At 42.8% G+C, this 15,503-nt stretch overlaps 1 protein-coding gene across 1 annotated transcript; it reads left to right on the plus strand.

Moving 5' to 3' along the window:
• Positions 1–611: 611 nt before the first annotated feature.
• Positions 612–15,325, plus strand: LOC110976152 (protein SAND-like). The gene is made up of 13 exons (XM_022229205.2): positions 612–816; positions 3,050–3,233; positions 3,707–3,878; positions 4,913–4,991; positions 5,723–5,809; positions 7,044–7,252; positions 7,923–8,062; positions 9,557–9,638; positions 10,190–10,401; positions 11,742–11,920; positions 12,392–12,494; positions 13,281–13,376; positions 14,047–15,325. Exons 1-13 carry the CDS (start codon positions 731–733, stop codon positions 14,089–14,091), a joined length of 1,674 nt encoding a protein of 557 aa, XP_022084897.1. The 5' UTR covers positions 612–730; the 3' UTR covers positions 14,092–15,325.
• The last annotated feature ends 178 nt before the right edge of the window (positions 15,326–15,503 follow it).

The following is a 15,503-nucleotide window of genomic DNA, read 5'->3' on the forward strand; positions in this document are numbered from 1 at the left end:
CACTGCTGCATTTTTTTCGGAGCATCTATCCCAACCCATCAAATATATAAATTCTTTCCTCTTTGGCGTTTTTCTGTCCAAACCAAGACGACGCGTGGTTTTTATTTTTTCCTGTACCTGTTCACATTTTTTCTTATTCCAAGCACCCAACCCATCAAAATATATTTCATTGCTCCTCGACTTTTTTTTTTAATCAAAACTTTGACCGGGGTGGTATTTTATTAAGAATGTATAAAATGTGGGAAGTCGGTACATCAAAGGGACAACATGAGCGTTTTCTAAGAGGAAGGAAAAAAATCTTATCGGACCAAACACTGTTGACACTTATTTAGCCAAGACTCAAGAACAGCTTGTATGCCTGTTCTTCGCATCTTTGTTGTGACGCTGCTGTTCTCGCACGCACAGGAACGGCCAATTAACATAACAATACTCTCTGAATCACACAAGCATGTGAACGGGCAGGAACGCATTCCGAAGTGCTCTTTGGAACGGGGGTGAACGGGAAGGTGTGCAGAACGGAAGGGAACGCGTGCGGACGCGTGCAAACGGTCTCTGTATTTTTGATCCCGTCCCTAATCGCGATCTACTAAAATCTGGTCATGATTAACCCTTGAGGGCGCAATTCAGCTGGACCAAAATTAAACCACAGCTAGCCAGAGACATTATAGTATACGGCGACAGTCATGGCTCTGTGAAAACCCCGTTGCAATTAGTCCAATATTTCATAGTTATGGCTGACACTGACAGTTCAGGCCGTCCAGATGGAACAGATGAAGAAGATCAGGACGTACTGATTGGAGAGGAACCAGGGGCGAGGTTAGTTTTGTATTTAGTAAGAACCGCCACCATCATGACCACAAAACAACGTCAACGTTACTCATCATATTAAGCCTTATCCATGTTATCGCAAATACTGCATGGGTGATTTTGCACAATGGTCGACCTTTTTCCTTTCCCCAATGTCTTTTTCCATTGTGCAAAATCACCCGTGCAGTATTTGGCCTATGCTCATGGCGGCGAGTGTCACTGTCACTCAGTTTGTGAATGGTAGGCCTGAAATTAGTGTCACAAAATTAGCATTCTGAAATCATGTCAGAGAGTACTTTTTCAATTTTTTGTATAGTAGTGAAGATAAAGGACCTATGCCCCGATTGTATAGGTTTTATTTATTCTAACCTAACAAACTATTAATAAAACTGGGTTAAAAAAATGCTAAATTCTTACCACGTCTGTGCGCAATCCGTTAGTTGGCTTGTAGCATCCCTCAAGTGGTTTAACCATAAATTAATTTACATCACAAGCAGTCCATGGATGTCTTGTGGATACCATTGATACATAAAACACAAGATCCTATTGGCAATTTTTCTAAATTTGTGCAACTAAATGCATGTTAGGGTATTTCATTGGCCAATCCTGATGACACTTTAACAACACGACCATTGATCTTTGATTAATATATTTGTGATGTCATTAACTGTCCTTTCTGAGAAAGGCATAGCTCTGTTGCTGAGGGCGGTAAATCTTTTCCATTCTTTTGCAAGGATACTGTAAAACCTGTGACTCTACTAGCCCAGGTGGACTCCTAGCCCAGGTTGGACGACATCTTCAGAACATTATAACTACAGTGTAACATCCAGGATATAAAGGCATCCTTAGATAGCCACAGATTTTACAAGTTTTTTTCACATTTTTATCTGACAGAGGTAGCTGAAATCTCGGTCACTTGTTCCTTATGTACAGAATTATCAAATTGCGAGGTTTAAAATGAAATACCGATGTGTCGTTGGGCGATGTATTTATAGAAAATACATCACAACTCCACACTTCTGTTGTAGTCATCCTGCACAAACTGCACATGTGAAGACTTAACGGGCATGCACGCATGCCTGAAATGTATGGCAACTGATCGGAGTGATACTCTCCTATGTATGCATGCTATGGCTTGCACTGTTGCAGGTACTGTACTTTGATTCATCAATTTGTTTCTTGGCTGTCGTTCAGAAAGTTGTCTTCGGTCGTTTTGTGCTTTTGGAAGTGGGATTTACTTGATGAAAGATTCTTTTTGTTGAACATTTATTCTTTAGCAGGGTCTGAGAAACCAAAGTCTCCTCACAATGTTCGGCGACATTTCTTCATTGGCAAAAAACATTGACAAAATATTGGAAGGTCGTTATAATTAGACAGGACTCCAAAAATACTTCATGTGAAAGTTTCAAACTGCTTGATGTGAGGCAAATTGAAGTAGGCCTACTTGAGGTTGAGGGTTCCTTCCCCCCCCCAAAAAAAGTATGATTTAGGTGATTTATATAACTTGATACAGTCTACCTACATGTATCTGCCTGCTGCTTAAAAACTCAAGTCGTCACTCGAGGCTATTCTTATAAAATAACTGGTTGTTTATAAATCCAAATGCACAGCTGAACAAACTATGAACATTTTAGAGCTAACCTATGGGGGTGTTGCTGGTCAGTCTGAAGCCCGAACACCACCCAAAAAATGGAACCGCAGTTTTAATATCAGCAGGCGGGTTTTAAGCAGGGTACCAGTCACAGCCTCCGTGCAGCAGGCGTGCAACAGACCTTCACTGGAAATCGCACACGTGTAGCCCGTGCACGCAGCTCCTGTTTGGGCCTGTCCTTTGCAACTCGAGAATGGATGAAATATGTCTACAACACTGAACACTCGTCATGTTGTTTCTGAGTATCTTTTCCCCGATTTTGCAGTCCATGGTTCGTTCTGAAATTCCTTAACCCCCCAGACGGATACATAAGAACATAAAGAACATTTAAATGTGACACTAGTTTCTTCGACAAGGTTTTCCCAGAACAAATTTGTACACAATTTTTGGTCGTATTATACAGAAGTCTTAGAAACTGGATGTCAGTCGTAATGTAATGAAGACAGGTGTCCAACCTGGGCTAAGCCTACACCAATTCCCACTGGTACTGCGCTGAGCAGACACGGCATGCATGGCAGATTGTCGTTTAGTATCATTTATTTCCCTTCTTTATATAATATTGCTTTCGTTGACTCCTTTTTCAATCTCTAGCGTACATCCAATGCTGGCAACTGAGGATTCATACGAGGAACTGGATTATGACCTCAGCATCGAAGCACCAACCGAAGACCAGCGCCGGGAACGCCTCGCCAGCGGCACCATTGCCAGCATCGTGGAGGAGCACACGGGGTCCGGCTCGGTTGAAGAAGTGGCCACAGAAGCGACGGAGTTGGAGGTACATGTAGAATTCAATTTCACAGTACTGCAAAGCACTGAACTTTGCTAAGCAAAGGAAACACATCTGCTTAGCACGGACAGGTTTTACCATGTCATGCATTCTGTATCTCTTGTGACTGTTTCTTGGCAGACACCTTCGTAGCAAATGTGCTAAGCAGTATCTTCTGCTGAGTAGTGCTTGGAATATTTTGACTCTTGTCTGCATACAGAGGAAGAGATTAAGCAAGAATGTCCAAAGAATTAACTTAACATGCTTAGCATTCCTCAAAAGCAGTGTGCTAGATCGAGTGTCTTAATTCTTCTGTGTGAAAATTATCATTGCTACCATAAAAAGAACAGAGTCATCATTGTCTAGAACTTTGTGGAGTTAAAGGCCTTTCCAATTTACCATAAAGGTCATCTTGGTGAATTGGACTCAAATTTACAAACAGGAGGTCAATTCAGTTTACAGTTTTTGTTCAATAATCACAGAATGATGTGGGCGGGAGAAGGGCAGAAGGCAATACGAGCAATCTACAGACAGCAGAAGATGCGACACAACACAGGACAGACACGGTGGCAGAACGGAAGGACGTGCCAAATGACACTAACGAGGAGGTGCGACAGACGAGAGAAGCTGAGCAGCGAGAAATCGCTGACGAAGGTATGTAAAAAAAATGCTGTGTCAAACCGTTTGCTATTGCTTTGCACGATTAGTGGATCTGAGGGATTGGTCAATTGGGTTGCGCAACTGGCCAATCATGCTGCCTGTCTTTCCCGTATTATGTGCTACAGATGCAACAAAAGTTTTCATGTAATTCCAGCAGATAATACAGTACAGAAAAGAATTTTAAAATATCCCAAACACTGACGATTTTAAGGCAGGCCTAGGCGGGCAAACCATTTTTAGACTGGCCAAACATTTAGACCTCTTCACTGCAACGGTCTTACTTGTACATGTAAATCAACTAATGGGAAACCTTGTTGGACTGGCCTATGCACAGAGACAGCTCAAAAGGCCAGTTCAGTTCAGTTCAATTTATTTCCACTTATATATGTCAAAACAGTGAATTCGTTAACACTTTCAAATGAAACTAGTAATAAGCGGAGGAGGTCTCCAAAAAGCAGGGCTTGTAAACCGGAGACCCTCTTGGAATACGGCCGTTTCACAATAGTGTGCCACCAAGAGTTTCCAACGCGTTGGCCAATCACAATGCGCAAAAGTCGTCGACCCAATGCATGTTTAGAAAGGGTCGACAAATTTTGAGCGTTGTGATTGGCCAGCGCGTTGCAAACTCTTGGTGGCGCCCTATTGTGAAACGGCCGTATTGTGTACATATAGATTGTACTAATTACATTTACATGTACATGATTGTTATGGCAAAGGACACAAGACAAACCTGTCTCTGTGATCCCGACAGATTTTTCCAAGTCACAACATGTAAGCATGCCCACGCAGATGCATCTTCGTTGAAGAAAAACTACTGGGCCCAAACTTGCATCCAACTTGTAAGATATTCTCTGAGCATGCTTGGAGTGTATTGAAAAGAACAACATTAAAAGCCTTGATTTCTGCCCTAAGTGAAACTGTCCTTGTGCATGATGTATTGAAAGGTTTTGGGGCTTCAATTGCGGGAGGGGAGGCTGGTTTATGGGGACTTACAATTGACATAGATTTTGGTAAATTTTCGGCACCAGATATCCACAGCAGTGTTTGGAGGGACCATAAGAAACATGTCTTCATCCTGAGTGAAGCGGGCAAGCCAATCTACTCACGGTAAATGAAGGGTTTTTTTCCAAAATCTTCGTTTTTGTTCCCAACTTGGGCATCGAGGCTCCTGTGTCATAAATTTTAGTCTAACTTGTAAACAAACTAACAGCAAACCCCATGGGACCAGCTAAGGTGCAGAGAGAGCTTGAAAGGCCAGTCACTGTGCCAGTCACCCGTCAGCTTCATGCCATTCCATTTTCAGTCAGAGAAGAATTATTAAAGTTGTCTAATGTGGGTCCAAAGTGTGGAGCACTGTCGGGAACTGCGCATAGTGAGCGAGTGCAGCGCACCTTTCTTAAGAAGTCAGTGGGTCTTAGATGCTACATGTAACTGTCAGAGGTGACCCAAGCGAGAGTACAGTAGTTTGCCTTCTCCTAATGGAAATAAATCAATTTGTTATGAGACATTGGCCCCTTATGGCATTTTCTGTTGCATGGTTCAATTAGGTTTGTTCAAATGAGACGACGGCAACCAGAAATGGCTGGTATATTTTCAGTGTGTTGGGGCTTAGGATGATGAATATTTTCAGGTAGCAAGATTTGTAGCTCCTAGAGGTCTGTATTTGATGCAGAATGGGTGATGAGAGGATGTGTGTTGCTAAAACTCCTGAAGTTGCACAAATTTTGGAGATGATGGCGCCATCTTCACTGGTCATCAAAGAGTTTGCCCCCCGATAATCCATGCAACAGAGGCGGTGTTGAATACATTTGTACAGTTCTTGCTTGTTTTCCTTGTAGATACGGAAATGAGGACAAGTTGGTGTCGCTGATGGGCGTCATGCAGGCGCTAGTTTCCTTTGTCCAAGATGGAAAAAATGTCCTCAGGTAAGATAGGGCACTCTGAAAATGCGGTTCCTTTTTGGAAAAAGGTGGCTAATGGAATTAGCAGGTAAAAAACAAAGCAACTGGCCCGAACAAGAAAATTGAAGCAAGCAGAAAAGATGAGGCACTTTTTTCTAATCCCAACAATTCCAACAATAAAGTTAACCACTTCCTGCCGGGTGGATTTTTCTTGAGCGGGATGAGGTGACGGGACCTTTTCAAGATTTTCTGTTTTCAAAATTCTTCAAAAATTCATGTGTTCATTTACTGAATGACCCATACGAACGACTGTCTCGTGGCTACTCTAATCTGACAAGTAACTTCATTGATGCCCAAGTATTCAGCCCAGGCCTTCAGCCCTGTAAAAGAGAGCCCAGAATTGTGAGATGTTGCATAATTTCCTTTGTTCCGGTGAATGCCAGTAGCATCTTTTCATGCGCTCCTGGATTAGCATGCGGCGGCGCTGTATCACTCATCAGTGGGGCCCTGGAGCACTTTTGTCCGCGGTGCTAATCCGCGGGCGCGCTATGCCCAAAACAGTGGTATATTGTTTCAAAACAGTACCGGATAACCTTCGAAAAATGGAAGTTGAAAAATGATGGCAATTCCCAGCAGCAGGTCCTTTGTCCTGAGTACAGTCTTTTTTTACACAGACCAGCTCTTTTGTCCCAAACCGGGCACCCCGGCTCTGCGTATAAACACACGGTGCCGGAAACCGGGCACCCCAGCGGGAAGTGGTTAATAAAAGAAGCTAGAGCCCGGCCAATGTTTCCTGATGCCCTTGAAAGCAGAGGAATCTACCTTGAGGCTCTTGCATGCATTGGATTTTGCAGGATTCAGGAAGGGTTCTCTCCATGTCCCTCAGGGGTTTGGCTAACTCTAACAAAATACTTCCCACAGTTCTTACATTCAAATTGGTTCTCGAACTTGTCCATACAATCAGAGGCTGGGTAATCTGTGAAGTGGAATAACCTAGTTTTCCTCTTTTGGGTGCTTTCATTATGGTTCCAGCTGTCATTTTAACCAATAGCCAAAGTTTCACCCCAGTGCGCATATTGTGACCAATTAGCTGTTTTTGTGTAGTTCTTTTTCTCACCAGTTGCATAGATTTCAGTTTGTGTAAGTCCGTGTGTTTGCCCTTTGGCAACAAGGCATCTGACCTCATCTGACCTCTGGATATATCGAAGAAGCTAAGCACAGTCATTTAAAGACAACATCTCTCATCTTTACTCTGGAGGTCCATAGTGGCTGGGGGTCGCATGTTTGTCTTCCTGGTTCGTCAGCCGCTCATTTTGGTCGCAGTGTCCAGAACGTATGAATCCCAACAGCAGCTGCTGATGCAGCTGACCTACGTCTACAACCAGGTACTGAGCGTGCTCACCTACTCCCAGCTGAGCCGAGTCCTGGAGACGAGAAAGAACTACGACCTGCGCAGGCTCTTAGCAGGTAGAAATGTCAGTGATAGTAACGTGGTGTATTTTATGTGTCATGCTTACGGCACTGACGGCCTGTCAACGTTCTCTATATTGTATTATTCTGTTCAACTGGGCCCAGGAACATTCCAATGAACCATCTTAACTCCTTGGGGAGTATACAACGATCACTCCTCCCATTCAAGATGCTACCAAATTAATCAACCATAAATAATCCTCACTGCCGTCATGGGCACCCATTTATACCCCTGGGTGGTGAGAGACATGTAAGGGTAAAGTAGCAAGTTGCTCCCTCGCAGGATTCAAAACCCAACCCGTTGATCGTGAGTAAACTACTCTAACCCCCACATGTCCCTGGAAATAAAGTCAGATTTCTATTGGATATTTAATAGACTGATAGTCATGCTACAACTCGGGCAAATTTGACCTCATTTTGTACAACAGAGGTATCACGGTATCTGGTGAAATGCCAGTGTTCTTAGTGTTTTGACTTGGTTCCAACTGTTTATGTTTGGAAGTGACTCCAGAGGAAAAAGATGGAACCGCAGCCGTTGATATTGCTATATTTTGGGAAATAGCCTTTGACTTCCATGAGTTGGCCATGCATTATTTCCAAGATTTCCTTCACAGAATCTGTACTGAGTTTTAATTCTGGCACCCATTGTTTTGTGGGTATTTCTCAGGGACAGAGAAATTTCTCGACAACCTGCTCAACCTTATCGATCAGGACCCCAGTTTCTTGCTCACAGCTGTGCGGTGCCTTCCCCTGGACAGTGCCACGAGGGACACCATTGGCCACAGCATACAGAGTGCTAAGATCAAAGTGGGTTGGAGGTTCCATCATGCTTTTCTCTAAATCTAAAATTGTTTTAGTCTTCTTTCCATTCGGATCTCCCTGCAAACTGTTTTGGAGGGCTGCATTTAGCTAGGGAGATTTCCTGGCTTCTGCGGCTTGCAGAGTTTCAGACAGACACTATGAATATCTGACAAAAGAAGTACAGCGCAGTAATAGTGGATGCTCATTGTAAGTGCATTGTATTTCTTTTGTTAGATGGATGGCAAATATCTTAGAGGAGCAGCATTAGTTTCTGGCCCCTACTTCTAGGTTTGAAAAAAAGCCCTCTTACTTTTTCAGTCTTCCTGTATTCTGATGAGTCAAAGATTTCTAAGAAGTGATTTCTTTTCGGCTTTGACCGCAGGAGATATTTCAGTCCCTCTGACTTGTGGGACTTGAGTCCAGTAGAGACTAATAGACTATAGACGAATCCCATTTGAAGCCATAACTGCGGTGGCGCCGCACTCACACGCACATTTTTCAGCTTGACGCGAGCATGCATTTGGCAAATCACGACGTCCTATTGGTCAAAAAGACGTAGAACGCGCGTGTACCACCTGTCCTCGAGTGTTGCGTGACCGCAGTAATGGCTTCTAATTCTGGTTGTTGGATTATGGTATAGACTTCCATATTCCACTTTGAGAACATTTATTTATTATTTAATATTGGGTTGAATTTCATAGTATTTCCAGGCATCTTCTAAAAATCAGCCTTTTTTGTTGTGACCATTTTCAAGAAACTGGGTGAACAGCAGTGTTGTAGGTCTCGAGACGTGGTCTCGGTCTTGAGACCGCCTCAAGACCTTTTTTGTGGTCTTAGTCTCTGATGCTATAGTCTTGGGTCTCCCCCTCGAGACCAGATCTAGCTACCATGCATGCACACGGTTGCAAAAGGCAAAATTACCTCCCTCGAGTCAATTCTCTAACCACTGATATAAATACAACACAGTAATGTTCAAATTTTTGGCAATAAACAATGAAATCGATGCTGGAGTGAAGAGTAGTCAATGCAGCATGATGCAACCTTGTTCCAAGTTGTTACTTTATTGGTTTATGGTTGGTCTCAGTCTCGGATGTCGTGGTCTCAGTTTCAACCTGCAAAAGCCTTAGTCTCGAAGTCCTGGTCTTGGTCTCATATGCCTTGGTCTCGGTCTCGTATGCCTTGGTCTCGGTCTTGGTCTCGGATATCAAGGTCTCGGAGAGGGGAATGGCTTTGCTGCCGAATGCCTTTCTTGAAGACAGACTTAAGGTCTTGTGTTGCTTCACTAGGGTCTTATCGGGACTTGTGATGGTATAAAGAGGTGTTGGTAGTGGACAAATACGGGTACAATCTTTATGTGGGCACTGCATGAATGGCGGCAACGTTTTCAGCATTGGCTTAGCTCTCTTGACATCAGTGAAGGAATGCTTGCACATACAGTCCGTGTTGAAGATCATTTGAGTCAGTCAACGGTTTGCCGTCCTTCGTTTCCTTCAATTCCAGGATCTGGTGTTTGCAATTCTGATAGCTGACAACCAGCTGGTGACGTTGTGCCGAATGAAGAAATACATTCTGCATCCTTCTGGTAGGTGGCAGTGTCGTTTTTGCCAATGTTAAAAAACTTTTCGGAATTAGGGAATAACTTTACCCAAATATTTTCATGATGGGCATTGGTCAGAAACTCAAAAGCTTCTGCTTTTGAAAACTGTCTCTGTATCCCCTCAACCAGAAATGAAAAAAAGGTGAGCGTGGTCTACTTGCCCGATGGATTTCCAGCACCACAGAAAAAAGCATTTCAAAATAGTGTGTTTTGTGATTTAAAGAGCGTATTGTAAAGTTAGGTTTTTGGCAGCGGTTTGTGCACTTACTGTTTAACTGCCTGGTTTTGGTTGGAGATCCACTCAAGGCCTTTTTCTAGACTTTCTGAAAGATTCTTGCTTCAGTCGGCAAAATGTTGAACTGTATCCCAGCACATTAACGAAATGCCAAATAGCAATAAAAATGGGTAAATTGTATACGCAGCAACCAATGAAATGATGGCATCTTGGAAGTCACTACTTATCTGTGAGATCAGTACACTAATTGACTTCTAGTACATTCGTTGTGCTGCTCCAACCTCTATCTCATCGGTTACAGATCTCCACCTTGTCTTCAACCTCCTGAATGCCTCAACCTCCTTCCAAGCGGCCGACTCCTGGATCCCCATCTGCCTGCCCAAGTTTGACAGTGACGGGTTCCTGCATGCTCACATCTCCTACCTTGACAACAGCAAGGCCTGCCTCCTTCTCCTCACAGTCGACAAGATGATGTTCTTTGAGTTGGCAAAGTGCAAAGACAAGATTGTCGATGTGAGTACCGATATCCATCGGTGAAACTTGCCTGTCCCCAACATGTGTATACACACCATCGCAAGTCCCTCCAAGTCCATCACGAGTCATCCAGTCTGAAGCTAACTCACAAGCTATTCAGAAAACCTTTCTGTATCAGTATCATTGAGTTAGCAACATGTCGTCTTCTGACACATCCCGCTAACTTTCAGAGCACGCTACATGGGAAGTGGCTTTAACAAAACAATTCCTTTGCCCTGATACTTACGACTTGTGAAAGAACTTGCAACTGGACTTATGAAGGGACTTGTAAAAGAACTCAGCAACACTGTAAATGCAAGATCAATTCTAGCCTCAATTGCTTTGGTGTAGTAGAAAACAAACGGACAGATTTATTCCCTTGATGGTCTTCTAGACGCTGACCAGAACCAATTAAGGACACATCACATGATTATAACCAGTTTTTAACTCAATTAACACAGACTGGCACAATTTTGCAAGCCAGTAAAGGACCTGATCATACATGTAGGTACATGGTGATGGTCAAAGTTCAGTGCACCATAGTGATGTTTCCATTTTTTACCACCAGTGGTAATGATTTCATGTAGACACAACCCATAGTTAAAAAGCAACTCAAAGGAAAACATGTTTTCTCTGATTGTATCTGTTCAAATGAATATGGAAGCATCCAAATCGAACGCAGTGTCATTTGTCTTCAGAGCTCAACTATAACAAGCTTGCGCATGTAGCCATGGTTTGTAGCCATTGTTTGGCATGCACAAGGTTTATCCACTACGAACACAGGCCGAGGGTTCCCCTCATTTTCTCTGTTTTCTCAGAATGATGAAATATACATTCAGCATGTTCAGAATTCCCATGAACAGAAAAAAGCCCTTTTAAGCTTGTTATAGTTGAGCTCTGAAGACAAATGACACTGCGTTCGATTTGGATGCTTCCATATTCATTTGAACAGATGAAATCAGAGAAAACATGTTTTCCTTTGAGTTGCTCTTTAAGAACAACCATTTCTTGTCACTAGCTCATATGTTTTGGTTGTCTTCTAATGATAGCTTTTAAACCACACCTCCGCTAAAAAGTCTCAAAACTCAATCTCTGAAAAGCTCGCATGTACAGGCCAACATGAACTGATTATGGATAATTTTGGGACAAGCGGAGCTCTGGCATTTCTACTGATGCCACTAAGTTTAGTTTACACATGTACATTCAAGTAAAAGCAAAAGGGATATTAAGTTCATCATGCCGACAAAGATTTTGTTCTGATAGTTGCCATGACGTTTGAGCCAAGTGTGAAATAGGCTTTTTGTTCGAGAATCAATTTAAAATTGCTTTTCTACAAATAGAAGCTCAAAAAGCACAATTGCTTAGAGGCCATTAACAAAGCGGTAGCCGGCGGCGGGTACCGGTGCCAGGAGGTGGGCATCAGTGACCTGAGGCACTTCATCTACAAGTCCAAGAGCACTGCGCAGTTCACAGCACCTGAGCTGGAAGCGCCGTACCGTGATCCGGAGGAGAGGGCGAGGTATATTGGCCGGGCTGGGGTCAGGGGTCACAAGTCAGGGCGGTTAGGTCAGCAACAATGCGGCTGAGTACAATACTTCTTTCGGTTTGAGTGGAGAAGTTCGATGATATGAAAATGAAGGAGCTTTACAAAACACAGAATTTTTGGAGTGACTTAATCATCTGCACTCTGGGTTTTTTCCAAATGTCAGTCGTTTTTCATTCTTTTGCTTCATCTTAATCCCTATAATCATGTTAAACCATTTGTTGTTGAACCAAATGAAAAAAGTTTCCGATTTTGACCTCACTGTAGGAAGTTTGATGCATCTGTGGCCAAATATGGAATTGAACCGTGCTGTCTCAACGCGGGAGGAATTCAATAAAACTTAATTCTTATTCCAAGTCAAGAAGAAAACCCCCAAAAAAGGATTCTACCTCGTCTTGATGTGGATAAATGACAGTTCCGTTTTTTCATCTTAAATTTCACTTGCAGGTTGTTCACTATATATCAGTATGTACATCAGAGAGTGCATAACGCCGCTAGACCTCTCAAGATTATGTTCCACGTCGGTTCAAGGGAGGCAATGCTTGGATGGGTAAGTCTTTATTATTCAGCATTTTTGGTAGTTAAACCAAGGGTTCCTGTTGCTCATAAGCCTTCAGAAACTTGTAGAGAGGAGACGGCGAGAAGCAGTTAGAATTTTAGAGTTGGGAGGAGAAGACCAGAGCGGTATTTGGAATCAGGGAGGAATCAGATTGGGCCAGGAATCAAACCCAGGCCACAGAGGTGAAAGGTGAGGAAATAACCACACTACCAACCTGGCTCCCATGAGTATTTCGCTCATGGATGTCGTTGAGATCCATCTGAAACAACCAGGCCAAAGTAAACTCCTCTCCTGCGGTAAGTCTATAGCACTGTCCAAACGCAAGGGCATACGTGTATCTTGGGGAGGCGAACAGGGGTCATGGCGCCCCCAAACCAAAATGGTGCCAAATTTTTTTTTAAATAGGGAGAGGCAATTTATTTTGGATCTGTATTATTTTCCTTCCTTCCAAAAGTGTGTAAAAAGCCTCACAATGTAGCCCTGCTCTTCAGAAAGGCCATAAAAGACTACATGAAAAATGTTCAAACCTTTTGGCCTCCCCCCAGGAGTGAGGCTGTCCCAATACTTGGTTCGGGATCTGCCCTTGTTCCAAAGTTGAGGCACCTGTAGAAACCACTGGCTAGTGGCTAACCATTTCTCATTGAAACATGTATTAATCCTTGTCATAGTCAGTTAAATTGGACAGAGCTTGTAGCCAGTATTAAACTAACATAGCTAGTATTTTCACAGATTGTCTTATGTAACTTGTAATACTAGTTTTTGTTGGTCTGTTTAAAGGTAACAACTGGGTTTGAACTGTATGCGGTCTTTGGTCCCCTAGCAACCAAACAGGTAGCCATTTTGGCCGTCAACAAATTGCTGAAGTGGATCAAGGTGCGTGTACATTTTACTGAATGAGACAAGTGAATGCAGCCGGCTTTGGTTCTCACGAGGGGGAGCTATTTTTAAAAGGTTAAAACGTATGAGACATTGGATGGTGGACGATCGTGCTGGCGGGTCAGAGGTCAGGTTCACCACAGAAAATGTTGGAATAAAAATTTGCAGTTTCATTCCCGCAAATTTTGGGGCATTTGGAGGATACATTTTATTCACTCTACAGGCCAATGTCACAGTCAGTTAAGTTGGACAGAGCTTGTAGCCTGTAAATCACACAGCTAGTGTTTTCACAGATTGTCTTATTGAACGCTGCTTCCTGTTTATATTTTAGACTCTTAAGGTTCTTATGGTCTCCCTAACTAACCCCCCCGAGCTAGTCACAATACTGCATGTGTATTAGACACATAAGGGCCTTGCATCTTCCTTACCGACCCTCCATCTACGACTGAATTACATCTGAGATAGAAGGTGGTTGATCTGGCATAATTTTATTGTGTTGTAAAACTACCAGCTTTTCACGACAATAAACCTGATTGTTATCCTTTCACTATATTCTGAAGGTTGGTTTGATGTTGGAAGGCACTGTGCCAAAAGACAGTCTTTCTCATTTTTCACAGATGTTGACCTTTCCTGTTTGAAATGCCAGTCCTTTTTGTTGTTTTTACAGAAAGAAGAGTATCGGCTGTTTATTTTGGATCCGCCTGAGTACTGAAGCTTTCTTGGAAGACATGTTGAGATTTCAGCTGACCACAGCCACAGCTGTTTCTGGATTGTAATTCTGTGATTGATGACCAGCTCGTCTGGCCCATGTAACCTTTGCCAAGTCTGGTGGCGTGTATGCTGTGCAGGATTGTTGGATTCAGCTGTGAATGGTAAACCTTGGTGATCTAGTGGGAGTGTTTTGGATTCAGCAAACTGAACAATTTGCTGTTGTTGAGTTATGTTGGATTCTGAAGGCCTTACCCACTGCTGTGGATTATGTAGGATGCAGCAGGACCCTCATATTGCCGCTATAGAAGATCTGATTCAAAGGGCATTGTCCTTTGATGCCCTTATATTCCACTGGACTCAGCAGGCCTGGCACGTCGACATTGCATAGTTCTGTTGGATGGAGCAAGTTTCACCGTACTTACAACAAACACACCAGCATGTGTGCACACGATTGGACGTCTGAAATGGACAGCGTCATTCTTTTTACTTCTTTTTGTTTTAATAACAAGGCATGACATTGTGATGGAGATTTGGGGAGGAAATTATGTTTAAAGGATACTCCAAGGTTGTCATTCACTCAGTCACAAGGCAGATGAAAAGTCAGTTTGGACGTTACATGAGACGATTGAGACGATTGGGTTTGCATACGACAACTGTACGACAACTGTGTTGGGAAATTAACTGAAAAGACATTTGATCAATTTGCTGCACTTTGTTTTGCTAAGTACTGCACACTATAATGATTTTTTTTTCTATAAATACTAACAAACTGGGTACTTTGGAACTACGTGTCGAGGTAAAGATCTGAAGAAGAGAAAAATGCATCTCTTCCTTCGGATGGAATAAACATTGACAATTTATGTGAAGGCAGACTTTGGTCTCGCTCAATTCAGAGGAATCGACGCCTCTGGACTGTGATCGTGGAAAAGCCTAAAAAGTCACATGCAAGATGAGGGCTTTAAGCTTGACATTGACATGAAATAAGCTGGAAACGGAGATACTTGTGTGGTAAAAAAGAGAAATTGTTGATAGAAAAGAGCTATCAGTAAGATATTAAGTGCAAAATGTTTCTTTGGAGTGCGGGATGGAATATACCACGTCCATAAGATGTCTGTTTCCAAATGCCGGAGGTAGATAAAATTTCACAAGATGTAAATTTAAAGCTTGTACCACGGAAAGGCCAAATAAAATATTAAAAATTGGGGACTGGAGACCCAACGTGCACTTCAACCAAACTTTTGAATAGCCTCACACACCTATTATACAGTCTTTGTTAACCCTAACCACCTAGGCCCTTTTGGCTAGGGTACACCTTCAAATCCTCCAAATGCCCCCATGAAAAAAATGGGTACAGCCTCAATCCTCCAAAATTCTCCGATATTTCTTGAATATGTTCTGTGGAGGGGTGCCCAC

The sequence above is a fragment of the Acanthaster planci genome, linkage group LG07 (genome assembly GCF_054643075.1).
Source record: "Acanthaster planci isolate LZ-2023a linkage group LG07, COTS_SCS, whole genome shotgun sequence".
Lineage (NCBI taxonomy): Eukaryota > Metazoa > Echinodermata > Asteroidea > Valvatida > Acanthasteridae > Acanthaster > Acanthaster planci.

What these genes read in the sequence shown, in the direction of transcription:
- LOC110976152 (XM_022229205.2), top strand. Translation starts at nt 731, where the DNA reads ATGGCTGACACTGACAGTTCAGGCCGTCCAGATGGAACAGATGAAGAA. An exon ending in GGCAAGCCAATCTACTCACG is followed by an intron (nt 4,992 to 5,722) that starts GTAAATGAAGGG and finishes TTTTCCTTGTAG; the next exon opens with ATACGGAAATGAGGACAAGT. An exon ending in CCTGCGCAGGCTCTTAGCAG is followed by an intron (nt 7,253 to 7,922) that starts GTAGAAATGTCA and finishes GGTATTTCTCAG; the next exon opens with GGACAGAGAAATTTCTCGAC.